The 14,544-nt window shown below is 44.1% G+C and overlaps 1 protein-coding gene across 7 annotated transcripts in view; it reads right to left on the reverse strand.

The window, feature by feature from the left end:
- Positions 1-14,544, reverse strand: part of LOC111949330 (arf-GAP domain and FG repeat-containing protein 1) — a 43,442-nt gene that overhangs the window by 18,256 nt on the left and 10,642 nt on the right. For 2 of the 7 annotated variants that reach the window (XM_023966400.2, XM_070434095.1), the window contains exons 2-7: positions 8,334-8,427; positions 6,868-6,983; positions 5,959-6,121; positions 3,393-3,576; positions 1,214-1,324; positions 286-372 (exon numbers count right to left, since the gene is read on the reverse strand). In XM_023966400.2, coding sequence (XP_023822168.1) covers positions 286-372; positions 1,214-1,324; positions 3,393-3,576; positions 5,959-6,121; positions 6,868-6,983; positions 8,334-8,427 — 755 coding nt within the window. The remainder of the gene's footprint in view (positions 1-285; positions 373-1,213; positions 1,325-3,392; positions 3,577-5,958; positions 6,122-6,867; positions 6,984-8,333; positions 8,428-14,544) is intronic. The other 5 variants (XM_023966401.2, XM_023966404.2, XM_023966403.2 and 2 more) reach the window with 5 other exon arrangements.

Consider the following 14,544-nt stretch of genomic DNA (forward strand, 5'->3'; position numbering starts at 1 on the left):
AATTGCCCATATTTTCTTTCAATAGCTGGCTGCAGTTTAGACTGCATGACATCATGTTAGTTTGCACCAATGACCCTGTACTTCTGGATATGAACAGGTCAGCAAACATCAAAGAGCATACAACACACGCATCCACATACAGACAGACAGGCACACACACATCAATAGGAACAACCATATACATTGATTTGGGAAAACCCTTAGAGCCTATCAGACAGACAGAGGGGAGAAAGGGCAGTTAGGTGTTAGCTAGAGGCTGAACCCAGTGAGAGAGAGAGAACTTACTGTGAGCTCCTGCACCCGGGTGAGGGAGAGCAGTGCCAGCGGTGGCAAACTCACCCACACTGCGGCTGGATGAGAGGGACGTGAACGCTGGCAGCCAAAACAGGAGGGGGGCGGAGGGGAAATGAGTACCAGAGAGACAGGGTGGGGGGGGGGAGAGAAAGAAATATAAACCAAAAGGGGGAAGAAAGTGTGTGAACATCACCCAAAAGCAAAACGAAATCATAACAGAGCGAATGGAGTCAGTGTTAAAGCGGAGGCCAGGCAGTGTGGTGGTCAGTGTGAGTGAGAGCAGGAGGAGCCTTGAGAGAAAGGGGGGTGCATCTCCATAGTCTAAAGTGGTTTCCTCTCATCATCTGCACAGATCTGGAAAACATATAGGCTAAATGAAAGCAGACATGAGAGAGAGGTCTAACTGTACATTTGTTTTATTCTTTCTAATCAGTGCYGATGAAAGAAAGGAGACAAGGAGAGGACACCACTAGAGTGTTGAGATGCACCCAAAGAGCAGTGCATTCCCATTCACCACCGGGTAGGAGTCAAGAGGTCATCTGCAGACTGCAGGCATTAGTCTCCAACAGAGGGCAGTGTGGTACATTCAAAAGTAATTCCCTTGACTGTGGGTGGAGAAACTAGCCAGTGAGTGAGCGTATGTGGCTTGAGCAGCCAGCCAGCCAGCTAGCAAATACAGAGCCAATGAGAGTGAAGAAATGAATGGAGCGGAGTGGAGCCATGGACCAGGACGGTGAGAAGTGAGTGACATAGACAAACAAACACATATGGAGAACTGTGTCCTAACATAAACACAGACAAAACGGACACAAAACGCATGACGAGTAGCAGTGAGAGAACTGATGTGAGCGTGTAACGGAGAGAGAAAGTGTGTGTGAGATAGGAACAGGTCACGACAGGTGAATGGAGCATGCTCTACCTGTATGTGAGGTCTGGAAGGGGGCTTGGGGTGCCGAGGGGACAGCACCCGATGGACKCGCGTTCCCAAACGCATCAAAGTTAGCAAAGTCTGTGTTTGCGTTCTGAGCAGCTGGAGGTTTGTAGGAGGGTCAGACACACGTAAAAAAAAGGACAAACAAAACAGGACACAATGAATGAGATGATTAATGGGATGCACATGACACATGCTGCATCCCGTCATGTGCATCCCAAATGGCACCCTCTTCCTATAGCGCACTGCTTTTGACCAGAGCACCCTGGTCTAAAGTAGTGCACTAAATAGGGTATATGGTGCCATTTGGGATGATCCGACAMAAATGACACATTGAGAGATATGTAACTAAACTAGATGGAGCTAATGACAGACTGGCACTAGATGACAATGACAAACCAAAAACGGCTGTGATGACAGGTTCACCTTCTCCTATAGGGCACCGCCCTGAACCTAAGCTCATGTTCCCTTCTAGTGTGTGTGTGCCGCTGTCTGGGTTCAATGTAAAACCCATTTTAAATCTAGCACATGTATTCATTTCACGCTTTCTCATGGTCATGGCAATTCTGAATTATAAAAATACAACATCAATCAAAGCAAATTTGGTAGAATGCATAGAATTAGTCATTTAATAGGATCTCTGTGGTAGAATGTTTGAATTAGTCATTTAATAGGATCTCTGTTGTAGAATGTTTGAATTAGTCATTTAATAGGATCTCTGTGGTAGAATGTTTGAATTTAGAACTTTTGATTGATAAAAGTAACAGTGTTGATTTGAAACCCATTTTATTATTTGCCATGGTGATTCTATTCATAAGAGTACAATTACATTTGAATATAATGATATCACAATTTTAAAGAGCAACTTCAGTAGAATTTAGGATGTTTGGTTGACTGGCACCAATGTTGACTTGGAACTCAGATGTGCGACTTGCTTCTGCTATCTAGGATTATACTTTTTTTTAATGAACTTCCAACACCCAGCGTTTTCACCAGTCCGTACCATGGATGACAGAGACATCAATATCTATCTGCAAGAAGTTCAAATTACATTAACAATGGTAAGCATCAAATACTGTATTCTTACCATAATTTGGTCAATTTAAGTTTTGATTTGGCTTATTATTGTGTATGTGATATTATTATTGTGTATTTCTCAAATTCCATGTAGATATATATATATAGAATTGGTTTTATTGCAACTTTAGGTCAGGTCCTCTGAGTTAGTCAGAGATCTGGTATTGTGAGTGGTACTGGAAGTCCCAGTCCCGGCTACCACAACCAGCACCAGCCTGAGCAGGAGAAACAACATCTGTTCTACAAGCACATGGAGATTATACGCAAGGTGGAGATCTATAGGAAWGTGAGGATGGAGTTCTACGAGGATGGAGTTTCACAAGTCTTTCTGATAAAGAGATGAAAGCCACCCGGGGGAGTTGGCTGCATAGGTGGGCTTCCTGTGAATCTCTGATTTATTTTGTCGAAGTAGTAGAAAGATAAGAAAGGATTGCTAGGTATATTATTTTTGATAAGGGTGTAGGTTATTGGCCACTTAATATATTTTTTTAAATCCTATTTTAAGTATCAAATTATAATGTGCCTTTTTTGAGTGAGTGTGTGTGTGTGTCTTTAAGCCTCATGTGTGCTTACTTGGTGCTGCCTCTCTGCCCACACTACATTAAGTTAGAACTTTATGGCTCTTTGAGGATGAGAAAACATTATCCTCTGAGCAAACACACGCTAACAGCTTTACACTAGCCTCATTAATAACCATGGAGACTGACGGCCCATAGCCCTGTTAGAATTCTATAGTGTCTGCCGATGCTTCACATAGACCAGTGTGATGGACAATAGGGGGAGGGGTCCTGTCAAGTAGTAAGAAAAAGTGATGGCCAATACTCTTGAAATTAAGGAAATGATAATGTCTCTAAACCTTCTTCCACTACCATAAAACACTTTTGGACAGGTGAAGAAAGCACCCAAATATTTTTCTGGAAAATTTATTTTTATAATTCCATAAGTATGAGTGTATCATTGAGTATAAGTATCATTGACCATTTAAGTCTATCCACTACGCAGTAGATGTAACCACCGTGGTGTTTTTCTGACTCAAGCTGTTGTGACCGCTCCAGGGACCGGTGCAGCTCATGACACTCCTCCTGCTTACCTGGGTGGCTGTTGAAATGTGCAAAGTTAGCAAAGTTGGCTGCCAAGCCTGCTGCCGTCTGCGAGTGGGACGGAGCGGCGAAAATGTCTCCGCCCAGGTCGCTGAGGAGGTCAAACTTCTTGTCGTGGAACTGCTGCTGCTGGCTCAGCTGGAGGGCCTGGGCCGCACGACTCCCCACCGGAGACTGCAGAGACACAACAGGGCTGTGTTCATTAGGGCATGACATAGCAAACAGAACACAAAAACACGCATTTCTTATTGGACAGAAGTTCAGATGGAACTTCCCTGTTTCACTCCATTTTGTGCTAAACATGACTGTTACCTCACAGAGATATCTGCACTTCACACTGGTTATCTTGTTGAAAGCAACTCACAAAGAGATATGTTTAGACTACTAGAGCTAGAAGGGTTTCCTGAACACATGACCTGACCAGAAACAGCTTATATCTCAAGGCCATCAGACTTAAATAGATAGCCATCACTAGCCAGCCTCCACCCAGAAACCTGCCCTGAACTTAGTCACTGTCACTAGCCAGCCACCACCTGGTTACTCYACCCTGCACCTTAAYAAGCTGCTGCCCTATGTACATAGACAAGGAATCACTGGTCACTTGAATAATGTTTGCATACTGTTTTACTCATTTCATATACATTACCAGTCAAAYGTTTGGACACACCTACTCATGCAAGGGTTTTCCTTTATTTTTCCTTTTTTCTACATTGTAGAATAATAGTGAAGACATCAAAACTATGAAATAACACATATGGAATCATGTAGTACCAAAAAAGTGTTAAACAAATAAAAAATATATTTTAGATTCTTAAGTAGAAAAAAGTAGCCACCCTTTGCCTTGATGACAGCTTTGCACATTCTTGGCATTCTCTCAACCAGCTTCACCTGGAATGCTTTTCCAACAGTCTTGAAGGAGTTCCCACATATGCRGAGCACCTGTTGGCTGCTTTTCCTTCACTCTGCGGTCCAACTCATCCCAAACCATCTCAATTGGGTTGAGGTCGGGTGATTGTGGAGGCCAGGRCATCCGATGCAGCACTCCATCACTCTCCTGCTTGGTTAAATAGCTCTTACACAGCCTGGAGGTGTGTTGGGTCATTGTCCTGTTGAAAAACAAATGATAGTCCCACTAAGCGCAAACCAGATGGGATGACGATTGCTGCAGAATGCTGTGGTAGCCATGCTGGTTAAGTGTTTCTTCAACTCTAAATAAATCACAGACAGTGTCACCAGCAAAGCACCCCCACACCAACACACCTCCTCCTCCATGCTTCACGGTGGAAACCACACAGGCAGAGAACATCTGTTCACCTACTCTGAATCTCACAAAGACATTGTGGTTGGAACCACATCAGACCAAAGGACAGATTTCCACCGGTCTAATGTCCATTGCTCGTATTTCTTGGAACAAGCAAGTCTCTTCTTCTTATTGATGTTCTTTAGTAGTGGTTTCTTTGCAGCAATTTGACCATGAAGGCCTGATTCAAGTAGTCTCCTCTGAACAGTTGATGTTGAGATGTGTCTGCTACTAGAACTCTGTGGGCTGCAATTTCTGAGGCTGGTGACTCTAATGAACTTATCCTCTGCAGCAGAGGTAACTCTGGGTCTTCCTTTCCTGTGCCAGTCTTCATGAGAGACAGTTTCATCATAGTGCTTGATGGTTTCTGCGACTGCACTTGAAGAAATGTTTAAAGTTCTTGACATTTTTTGGATTGACTGACCTTCATGTCTTAAAGTAATGGACTGTCATTTCTCTTTGCTATTTGAGCTGTTTTTGCCATAATATAGACTTGGTCTTTTACCAAATAGGGCTATCTTCTGTATACCACCCCTACKTTGTCACAACACAACTGATTGGCTCAAACGCATTAAGAAGTAAAGAAATTACACAAATTAACTTTTAACAAGGCACACCTGTTAATTGAAATGCATTCCAGGTAACTACCTCATGAAACTGGTTGAGAGAATGCCAAGTGTGCAAAGCTGTCATCAATGCAAAGGGAGGCCACATTGAAGAATCTCAAATATATTTTGATTTGTTTAACACTGTTTTGGTTACGACATGATTCCATTGTGTTATTTCATAGTTTTGATGTCTTCACTATTATTCTAKWATGTAGAAAATAGTTTAAAAAAATGTAAAACCCTGGAATGAGTAGGTGTGTCCAATATTTTGACTGGTACTGTATATATAATGCCATCCTACTCCACTATTGCTGTATATATGCACACACTATACTATCCTACGTATTCTACATATATACTAAATATTCTATCCACATACTGTCCATACATCACACACACTCCGGACTCCTAATATTTATATGTTTCTTAATTCCATTCCTTTACTTTTAGATGTGTGTGTATTGTTGTGAATGGTTAGATATTACTGCACTGTTGAAGCTAGGAACACAAGAATTTCGCTACACCCACAATAACATCTGCTAAATATGTGTATGTGATGATTATTATTATTATTTTTTTATTTGGTTATGGAAAACGTTGTATGGCCTGTTATCAGCCAGCTGAGTAACCAGTATGTGTGTGTCTTACCTGACTGGGTGTGTGCTTGTTGAGGTGCAGGGTGGGGGCGGACTCCCCCAGCAGTGTTTTGAGCGGTCGGACTTCGGGGGTGCTGCTGGTGCTGCTGGCTGACGAGCCTGAGATTGAGGCATGGACCGAAGCCACCACTTTGGCCTGCTCCGGGGGAACAAACCTAACCATAACAACAACGGTGTTCAATTGGTTACACAGCAACACAGGGTTCAATTCAAATGGACTCCTATAACCCAGCATCTCAGAGTAAGAGTGCTGATCTAGGATCATAATGAATCATATTACATGGACAAGGGGGGACCTGATCCTAGATCAGCACTCCTACTCTTTGTGCATACAGCTCCTGAACATTAAAACAGAAAATGTCTGTTTACTGTTGGCTGCTCCTGTGAGAACATTTATGCTGCATTTAGATGGTACGAGGTAGACGGCTAACCGGATGTCATTGTTTTCGACGAGAGCACAACGGGAAATGCCGTCAGCCGCCATGGTAGACCGGACTTGCCGCAAGAGTTCAAATATTTCAACTTTTTCCATCTGTCATAGCGTTGTTTTTTACCGGATATTGATTTGCACTTCGTTTACTGAAATCACCATCACCATAGCAACCGTCGGGCTGGCTTGCTTTTGCTGTCACCCTCTTTCTTGCTTTCTTGTCCTGCAATGCCGACTGGTATGACGGTTTTAACTAACGCATACAGTAACCTAGATATCATCCACTAAATACACATGGGTTGTTACTGATGCAAAGTGCCTTGCTGCTCGAGGGCCAACTGCAGTGAGCTGCCAGTCTCCAGGGCTTCCTCATGCAGTGAAGCGAGGCGCCCCAAATGGCGCCCTATTCCCTTTTTAGTGCACTCCTTTTGGCCAGAGCCCTATGGACTCTACTCTACAGCAGCCACTCACCATCTCTTCTTCTCGTATTTCTCCTGAAGGAACTCCTTGACTTTCTGGGGTTCTCTGAAGTCCGGTATGGAGGCCGTTCTGTCGTCGTAAAGCCCCAGCCATATCTGTTTGCATGACTAGAGAAAACAGACGAGAGAGGGGATGGACAGAAACAGCAGAAAAACGTGTTTGGTTAAAAATGTAAGGTGAATAAAAGTCACAGGCTAATCAGAAGATGTGGTTCATCACCTTTAGAGTGGAAAAAGAGAAACATGAAAAAAAGAGAAAACCCTTCAACACCTCCGGGCAAAGACAGCAGCAGAATGTAGCACATTCAGGAACACTCTTGGGAGCCCGGAAATGGAGAGATCTACAACCAACCTGCCAAGTGCTAAGAGACGTTACAGTACACACAGACACCTAGGATTTTACAATTAGAAGCAGACAAATAGAATACATAATGAAACATAGACAGAGGGAGAAAGGAGACAGCGAGAGCGAGAGAAAGAGAGACACAGACAGGCACACACTATTTAAAAATAGGACAGACAGCAGCAGACAGTAAAGTCAAGGCTGAAGATAACGTCCTCCAAGGCTTGTGTCGGTGTTTCCAATAGGCCTAGAATATTCTTCTCACATAAAGCACCTAACACACATAGCCTGCAGAACAGCAACAAGGACAAGCACAGGCTCAATTTTGTACCACTACCACCCATATCACCMAGCAGAAGCGCATTACTCCAATTTGAAATCCTTAGCAGATTAAAGTGTGGGTGTGTGTGCGCGCGCGAGCGTCAGGACTAACGTATGGAACGCATGAGAAAGCATCAGAGCACCATCTCCTGAAAGAGCTGCTCTGTGTCTGTTGTGCCGTGGCCACCCAGTCGGCACGCCACCACGCTATTCTCAGCAAACACACAAATCCCACTTTACAGGATTAGGGGAAATATCTGTGGAATGTCACCCAAAACCAAAAGGGGGAAAGATGAGGCCGACCATATAGGATTCTGGAACACAAAGTAAGGAATTCCATGATCTGGGGTTAGAATAAGTTTCAGGGCATTGAGGGCAAGGAGTCAGCCAGCCAGCGCTCCTTAGACTAATGTGAATATATTTAAGAGGTGGAGCTATGAAAGGTGGCCTAGCTTGGAGGACAATGGAAGTTGAATAGAAACATAGGCTACTAGCCTGGTCCCAGATCTGTTTGTGTGTCTGGCCATCACAATGGGCATAGAAGTCAGAAAGAGAGCATAAACAGATCTGGGACCAGGCTAGAAAAACACTTCTTTATCATTATAAAGCTATGGGTTTCTGCATTCTAGTCTCCATCAGTGTGCTAAGAACTGGAAGAGCTGGACAGTGACAACAGAAAYAAAAAAAACTGTTTGCTTCCCTTTGGTGCCTAGTGAATACGACCCAGGCAGACATCAGCCATGARGACAACAGTCCTGGGAGGTCTGTGGGGCCTGGTCGCTATGCCAACCTACCTCATTGCCGTGTTTCTGGAGGAACTCGATTTCCTGTAGCGTGAAGGTCGTCATGGAGATGGACTTCACTCTGTGGGGTGGGTTCAGCCCTCGCCTGAGGACAGGAGAGGGAGGAGAAAAGAGAAGGGGGAAGGGGGGAGAGATAAAAGAAGAGGAAGATGGGAGAGAAGAGGAATAGGAGGGGAGAGAGAGAGAGAGAACAGCGGAGAGAGGGAAAGAGGAGAGAAAGAGGGAAGGGGGTTAATTAAATTGTAAAGCATCACACATGAAGAGCCCTCCCATTAGATAGGATCATAAGACCAGATCCCTGTACTGACTCCTATTCAGACTATAATGATTAATTAMGAACGTGCTGYGTTCTGCTGGGCTTATTACTGCAGAATCTGGGACAAGGACAGAGCAGAGACATCACTAGAGAGGAGGGCGAGAGAGAGGAGGGGGAGAGAGAGAGCAATTCTTCCCTTGTATAGCCCAACAACACGGGGGGAGCGTTAGGGAGCGAGAGAGCGATGGAGCACGAGGGAGCGAGAGAGAGAAATTCTACCCTTGTATAGCTTAACAACACGGGGGGAGCGAGAGAGAGCGANGGAGCACGAGTGAGAGAGAGAAATTCTACCCTTGTATAGCTTAATAACACGGGAGAGCGAGAGAGAGAGCGATGGAGCACGAGGGAGAGAGAGAAATTCTACCCTTGTATAGCTTAACAACACGGGGGATCGAGAGAGAGAGCGATGGAGCATGAGTGAGAGAGAGAAATTCTACCCTTGTATAGCTTAACAACACGGGGGGAGCGAGAGAGAGCGATGGAGCACGAGTGAGAGAGAAATTCTACCCTTGTATAGCTTAACAACACGGGTACTGAACCCCGGGTTGCCGTCACGACACACAAGACATAACTTAGTTCACTGAGCTCAATCCTAAATGGTAGGCCTCGATCTAAGAGTCAACACTTGTCTTTCAGTCTCATGCAAGGTTACTTATTATGCAATGCTCGTTAAGTGACCTAGCTCTGCTACACTTGAAGAGAGTTAGCGTTAGCCTAGGTGTGTGTATATTTTTATATATAAAAATGTGTGTGTGTGTGTGTGTGTGTGTGTGTGTGTGAGAGAGAGAGCGAGTGTTTGATGAAAGTGTGTGGGCTTTTAAAGTATGTGTTTGGTTTGGTGTGAGTGAGCCTGAGACATCAGGGAGGCTGGTTTCCTGCCTCCATTTCCTGTGCACGGCTCTGCTCCTGTGTGCCTGTGTGGGCGTGCGTGCCATTTCAAGAAAGGAGAAGAAAAGTCTGCTGAGGAACAGCTGAAACTGTAACCCGTGTCACTCAGGTCACCTGAGCCTCAGCACTTGTTAAGACAATCTCATTAACGTTTGCTCTAGACCAATGGATTTAAACCTGTGGTCCGGGGTACTGCAGGTGGTCCGCAATGTTTTTAAAGATGTTTTGTTTTTATGTATTTTTTAATAATAATAATAATAATAATACAATTTTACATTACTTTTCACAATGCAAAATGTTAAAAATAATAATAGGCCTGTTCACATTCACTGCTAAAATGGACAAAATTTGAATGCCACGATAATGTAAAAAATAATCTGCGATTGGTGGTCCTCACACACACACACACCTCGCCTAAACAGTCTCCATGGAGACCTAAGATAGATCTACAAGCTGTAGAGAACTGGGAGGGAGAGAGCGATGCTGTGTAAAACTAGACTAAGGCTGATCTTCAATTATTCACTGCTCTTGCCTTTKGACCTTTGTTGAAATMAAGGATGAGTCCCACCCAAATGGTAGAGCGCCTCAGTGTATGGCTATGGATCACCCATCCATCTCCTTCCATCTTCAGTTCTATACAACACCACTCAATCAACTGACTGACTGGAGCCGCATTCAGAGAGCCCTGGTCAAAAGTAGTGACACTAGATTGGGAATAGGGTGTCATTTGGGACGGGATCTATGTATTGGGTTCAATTACTGACCTATTGACAGACAATGACAAAGTAGGAAACGGGTAGTTGTCGACAATTAGTATTAGACTAGCATTRGACTAGAGCCAGGTAATAATTTAGCATTGCAGCTACATCAATGGTAAGATGTATTCAGATATACTATTCGGCTTCGAGGTTTGTTTGTTTTTCACAAATAGAGTGACTGACACATCATGGTCTCACACAGAGATTACAGTCAATCTATATCACACACAGACCAGGTCTTATTCACCAGACACCAAATGAAAGTTAAAAACGAGGAGGGAGTAGCTGAACTTGAGAAATGCTTGTTTTCCGCTGCAAACTGTTTTTCTACGGTGTGCAGTGCACTAATGAATGTGACCCAGACCAATACATGGATTAGATACATGGATTAGATGCAGCCTGTTAGATCATTCCGACCGTGTTCATGCTGGCACAAAGTACAGCACACCCGACAGTGTAGTTGTGGCTACTAGTGTGGGGAACATGTGACTTTTCAACCTTCTCTCGCTCTACTCAGACTGGCCAGTTATCCAACCATGAGGGTGAAGTGAGTGTTTGTGTGTGACTCTCTCTTTCTGTGTGTGTGTCTCTCTCTCACACACTGTGTGTGTGTCTCTGTGTTGTGTGTGTCTCTCTCTCTGTGTGTGTCTCTCTCTGTGTGTGTGTGTGTGTCTGTGTCTCTCTCACTCTGTGTGTGTGTGTGTGTGTAGAGCTTGGGGCACGTGAGTAATCAGTTCAGTCTCATGAGGAGGAAAGTAGGTCAGATACTGGGAGAGAGTTCCAAACCCCTCCAGCTCTGAAATAGGATGGCATCCCACCGCAATTGAACAATTGACACTTTTTAATCACTCTGCGAGTGTGTGTGTGTGGTTACAGTGAAACATTTGATTTGCATACCCACTATTTTGTGTCTCTCTCTCTGACAAACACACACAGTATGTGTAAAGAGCTGAAACACCCAGCAGGGGAGTGTCTGTCATTAACACACTGACTCCTCCAGGATGAGAGAAAGAGATAAAGAGGGAAAGGGACTGGTAGTGCTGAACCCAGGTCCCAGCAGAGGCCATCTATGTAGCATCCTCACCAGCCAATGCCTCTGTAGTACTCAGGTCAACATAAACTATGGTTGGTCTCAGGAGTTTTTACTAATCACATGAAGTAACCAGAACAAAAATTCAACTAGGTCTGAGAGCTTTTCCTGGTCAGGTCACGTGGTCAGGTCCTGGCTGACATGGTCAGAAAATAACTATGGTTCCTGAACTATGGTCATTTTTTTAAATGTATTTTAACTTTATTTAACTAGGCAAGTCAGTTAAGAACAAATTCTTATTTTCAATGAGGCCTAGGAACAGTGGGTTAACTGCCTTGTTCAGGTGCAGAACGACAGATTTTGACCTTGTCAGCTCGGGGATTCGATCTTGCAACCTTTCGGTTACTAGTCCAATGCCCTAACCACTAGGCTACCTGCCGCCCCGTGTTACTATAGTAACGTCCCACTATAAGGAAACCTCTGCAACAAACAGTGTGTTCCTCTTGGGAAAAGCCTCTCCACCTTCATATGGAATGTGTTAACACAGTAGATTTGAACTCCACCCATTAAACATGCCACAGGCGGGAGGGAGAGGGGACGAGTTAATAACTACTCAAATCAGTTAACCTAACTAACTGGCCTAGTTAACTACTCATATTGATGACGAGAAGAGACCAAAAARCAACTATTAATCTCAAGCCAAATCAAAAGGCATTAGGATCAACAGAAGGAAAGACCGCCACTATCAAGCATCAGAGTCTTATGAATGAGCGTTGAAATAGTGTTGTGTTACAGGTTGAAGTTGACCTTTGACCCAGAGGGTCTTTAAGGTAGGTTCCTGTAGAAGGGAAGGGGGGCTGGTCAACAAAGTACGTGCCTGTGGTTAACAAGAGACAGAGCTCAGAAGGAGGATGGGCATGGAACTGCTCACATTTCCCTCACATTCCTTCAGCTTCTCTTCATCCTCTCCTGAGGTCCATCCATCAGGGTGAAGGAAGGACAGACATGCCAGCAGCACTAAGAGCTATCCTATCAATAATACAAGCACATCCTTAAATTATAGGCCTAAACCAGTAGCTTGTAACACTATCATTAGCATATGTCAGGAAGCTCCAACCATACAACACAAAAGAGTATCAAAGAACACAATGGGCTAGTTTCCCAGACCCAGATTAAACCTACTCCTGGACTTAAAAGCATGCTCATGCAGAGTCCCCACTGAAAGTGWCTGAAAGTGTTTGAGGAAAAATACTAATCTGGGTGTGGGAAATTGTCCCGCGTAYAGTAATTTGATGTCTCTCAGTCAGCACTAACCTCCTCTACCCTTCCTGGGAACCAAAGTGAGAGAAGATGTCAATTCGCAACTTCCTGCACTTTTCCACTTCCTGTTTAACCACCCTGCATGCTGCTGTTGCGAAACAGGGCCAATGGGCCAGAATCACACCAGGCTTCCTGCATACATAGAGTACCACGAGGTAGACAGCAAAACAGTCGTTTCCCTTGCCTCCCACACATCTCTCTATCTCAGCAACATGACAGTCGCTCAGTCCTGCCAAGAAAGATTTGCACAAGACTCAGTTCAACCTCATAAGTAAAATGGATAGCCTGATCAGCAGAAATGAGGATAGGTTAGATGAGGTCATTGTTCTGCTGGGAAACCAACTCCAATCCCACTAGTTCTAAAGAAGGACCAGCTATCTATTGTTATTACATTGGAACAAGGTATAGACCACTAGCTAGACAACACATTAATAACCTACCTGATATGGCTAGCCTATAGGCCTACGTTTGGTAGGTAGATAAGACTAGGTAGCATACACTTTACAGTTTTGGCTACCATCTTGGGMTCTTTTTCACATTATACAGTCTGAGAGACAGTGTGAAACTCTTCAGAGGAGCCTGTGTGTCTGAGCTTAGAAAATAACTAAATTATCCCCCATCACAAAATGTAATACCAGATCACAAGTGGGAAATTCAGTGTAATCCCTGCAGAACCATTAGAGAGATGAGAGAGGGAAGGGCCAAACTATGTCCATCCGCAAACAATGATTCTCACACAGTGTTCTCAGTTGAAGTGCACAAACACCTTAGGTGCCAGAACAAAGACATTATAAACACAGCCCACCCAGATAGTACCACTTAGACTCGACCTAATGATGCAAGTACACACCTAAAACATTTCCAATGTGTGTAATAAGAGAAAGGGGCTACWGTCCAACATTGGGGTGCAAGAACAATTCTGACGGAGCAAACCCAACACGGAGACAGGGGCACCTTAAAACCAGACTGGGAAGCAGCTAACATGCTGACTACACCGGGCACACGTTGATTTTGAACATCCACAACAGACGCAATCTGGATACGTAGGTTGAAAGGTCAGGTCCAAACATATGAACCACTCATGGACATTTAGCTAGCTAGCTTAGCTAATTTGTCCTGGGTTATAAAGATTGGGTTGTTATTTTACTGGATCTTTGTAGAATTTTGACCTATTTTGAGTCACACAAAATTGTTATGGTTTTCTACTCTGACAATGAATCCACAGATAAAAGGGGAACCCAGTTAGTTTCTAGTAATCTCTCCTCCTGTAGTAGTAGTAGTAGTAGTAGTAGCAGCAGAATCAGTAGTAGTTGTAGTAGTAGTAGTAGTAGTAGCAGAATCAGTAGTAGTTGTAAGTAGCAGAAGCGATCAGTAAGTAGTAGTATAGTAGTGTAGTAGTAAGTAGTAGTAGAATCATAGTAGTGTAGTAGCAGAATCAGTACTGTAGTAGTAAGTAGTAGTAGTAGCAAATCAGTAGTGGTAAGTAAGTAGCAGAAATCAGTAAGTAGCAGAATCAGTAACAGCAGTAGTAAGTAAAAGTAAAACATTTAAACGTGTTAACCCTCGCAAGGCTGCAGGCCTTGCGCGTCCTCAGAGCATGCGCAGACAGCTGGCTGGTGTGTTTACGGACATATTCAATCAATCTCCTTATCCCAGTCTGCTGTTCCCACATGCTTCAAGAGGGCCACCATTGTTCCTGTTCCAGAAAGCTAAGGTACTGAGCTAAACGACTACCGCCCCGTAGACTCACTTCCGTCATCATGAAGTGCTTTGAGAGACTAGTCAAGGACCATATCACCTCCACCCTACCGGACACCTAGACCACTCAATTTGCTTACCGACCCATAGGTCCACAGACGACGCAATCGCACCACACTGACATGCTAACCA

The sequence above is a fragment of the Salvelinus sp. IW2-2015 genome, linkage group LG22, assembly GCF_002910315.2.
Source record: "Salvelinus sp. IW2-2015 linkage group LG22, ASM291031v2, whole genome shotgun sequence".
In the NCBI taxonomy this organism is placed as follows: Eukaryota; Metazoa; Chordata; class Actinopteri; order Salmoniformes; family Salmonidae; genus Salvelinus; species Salvelinus sp. IW2-2015.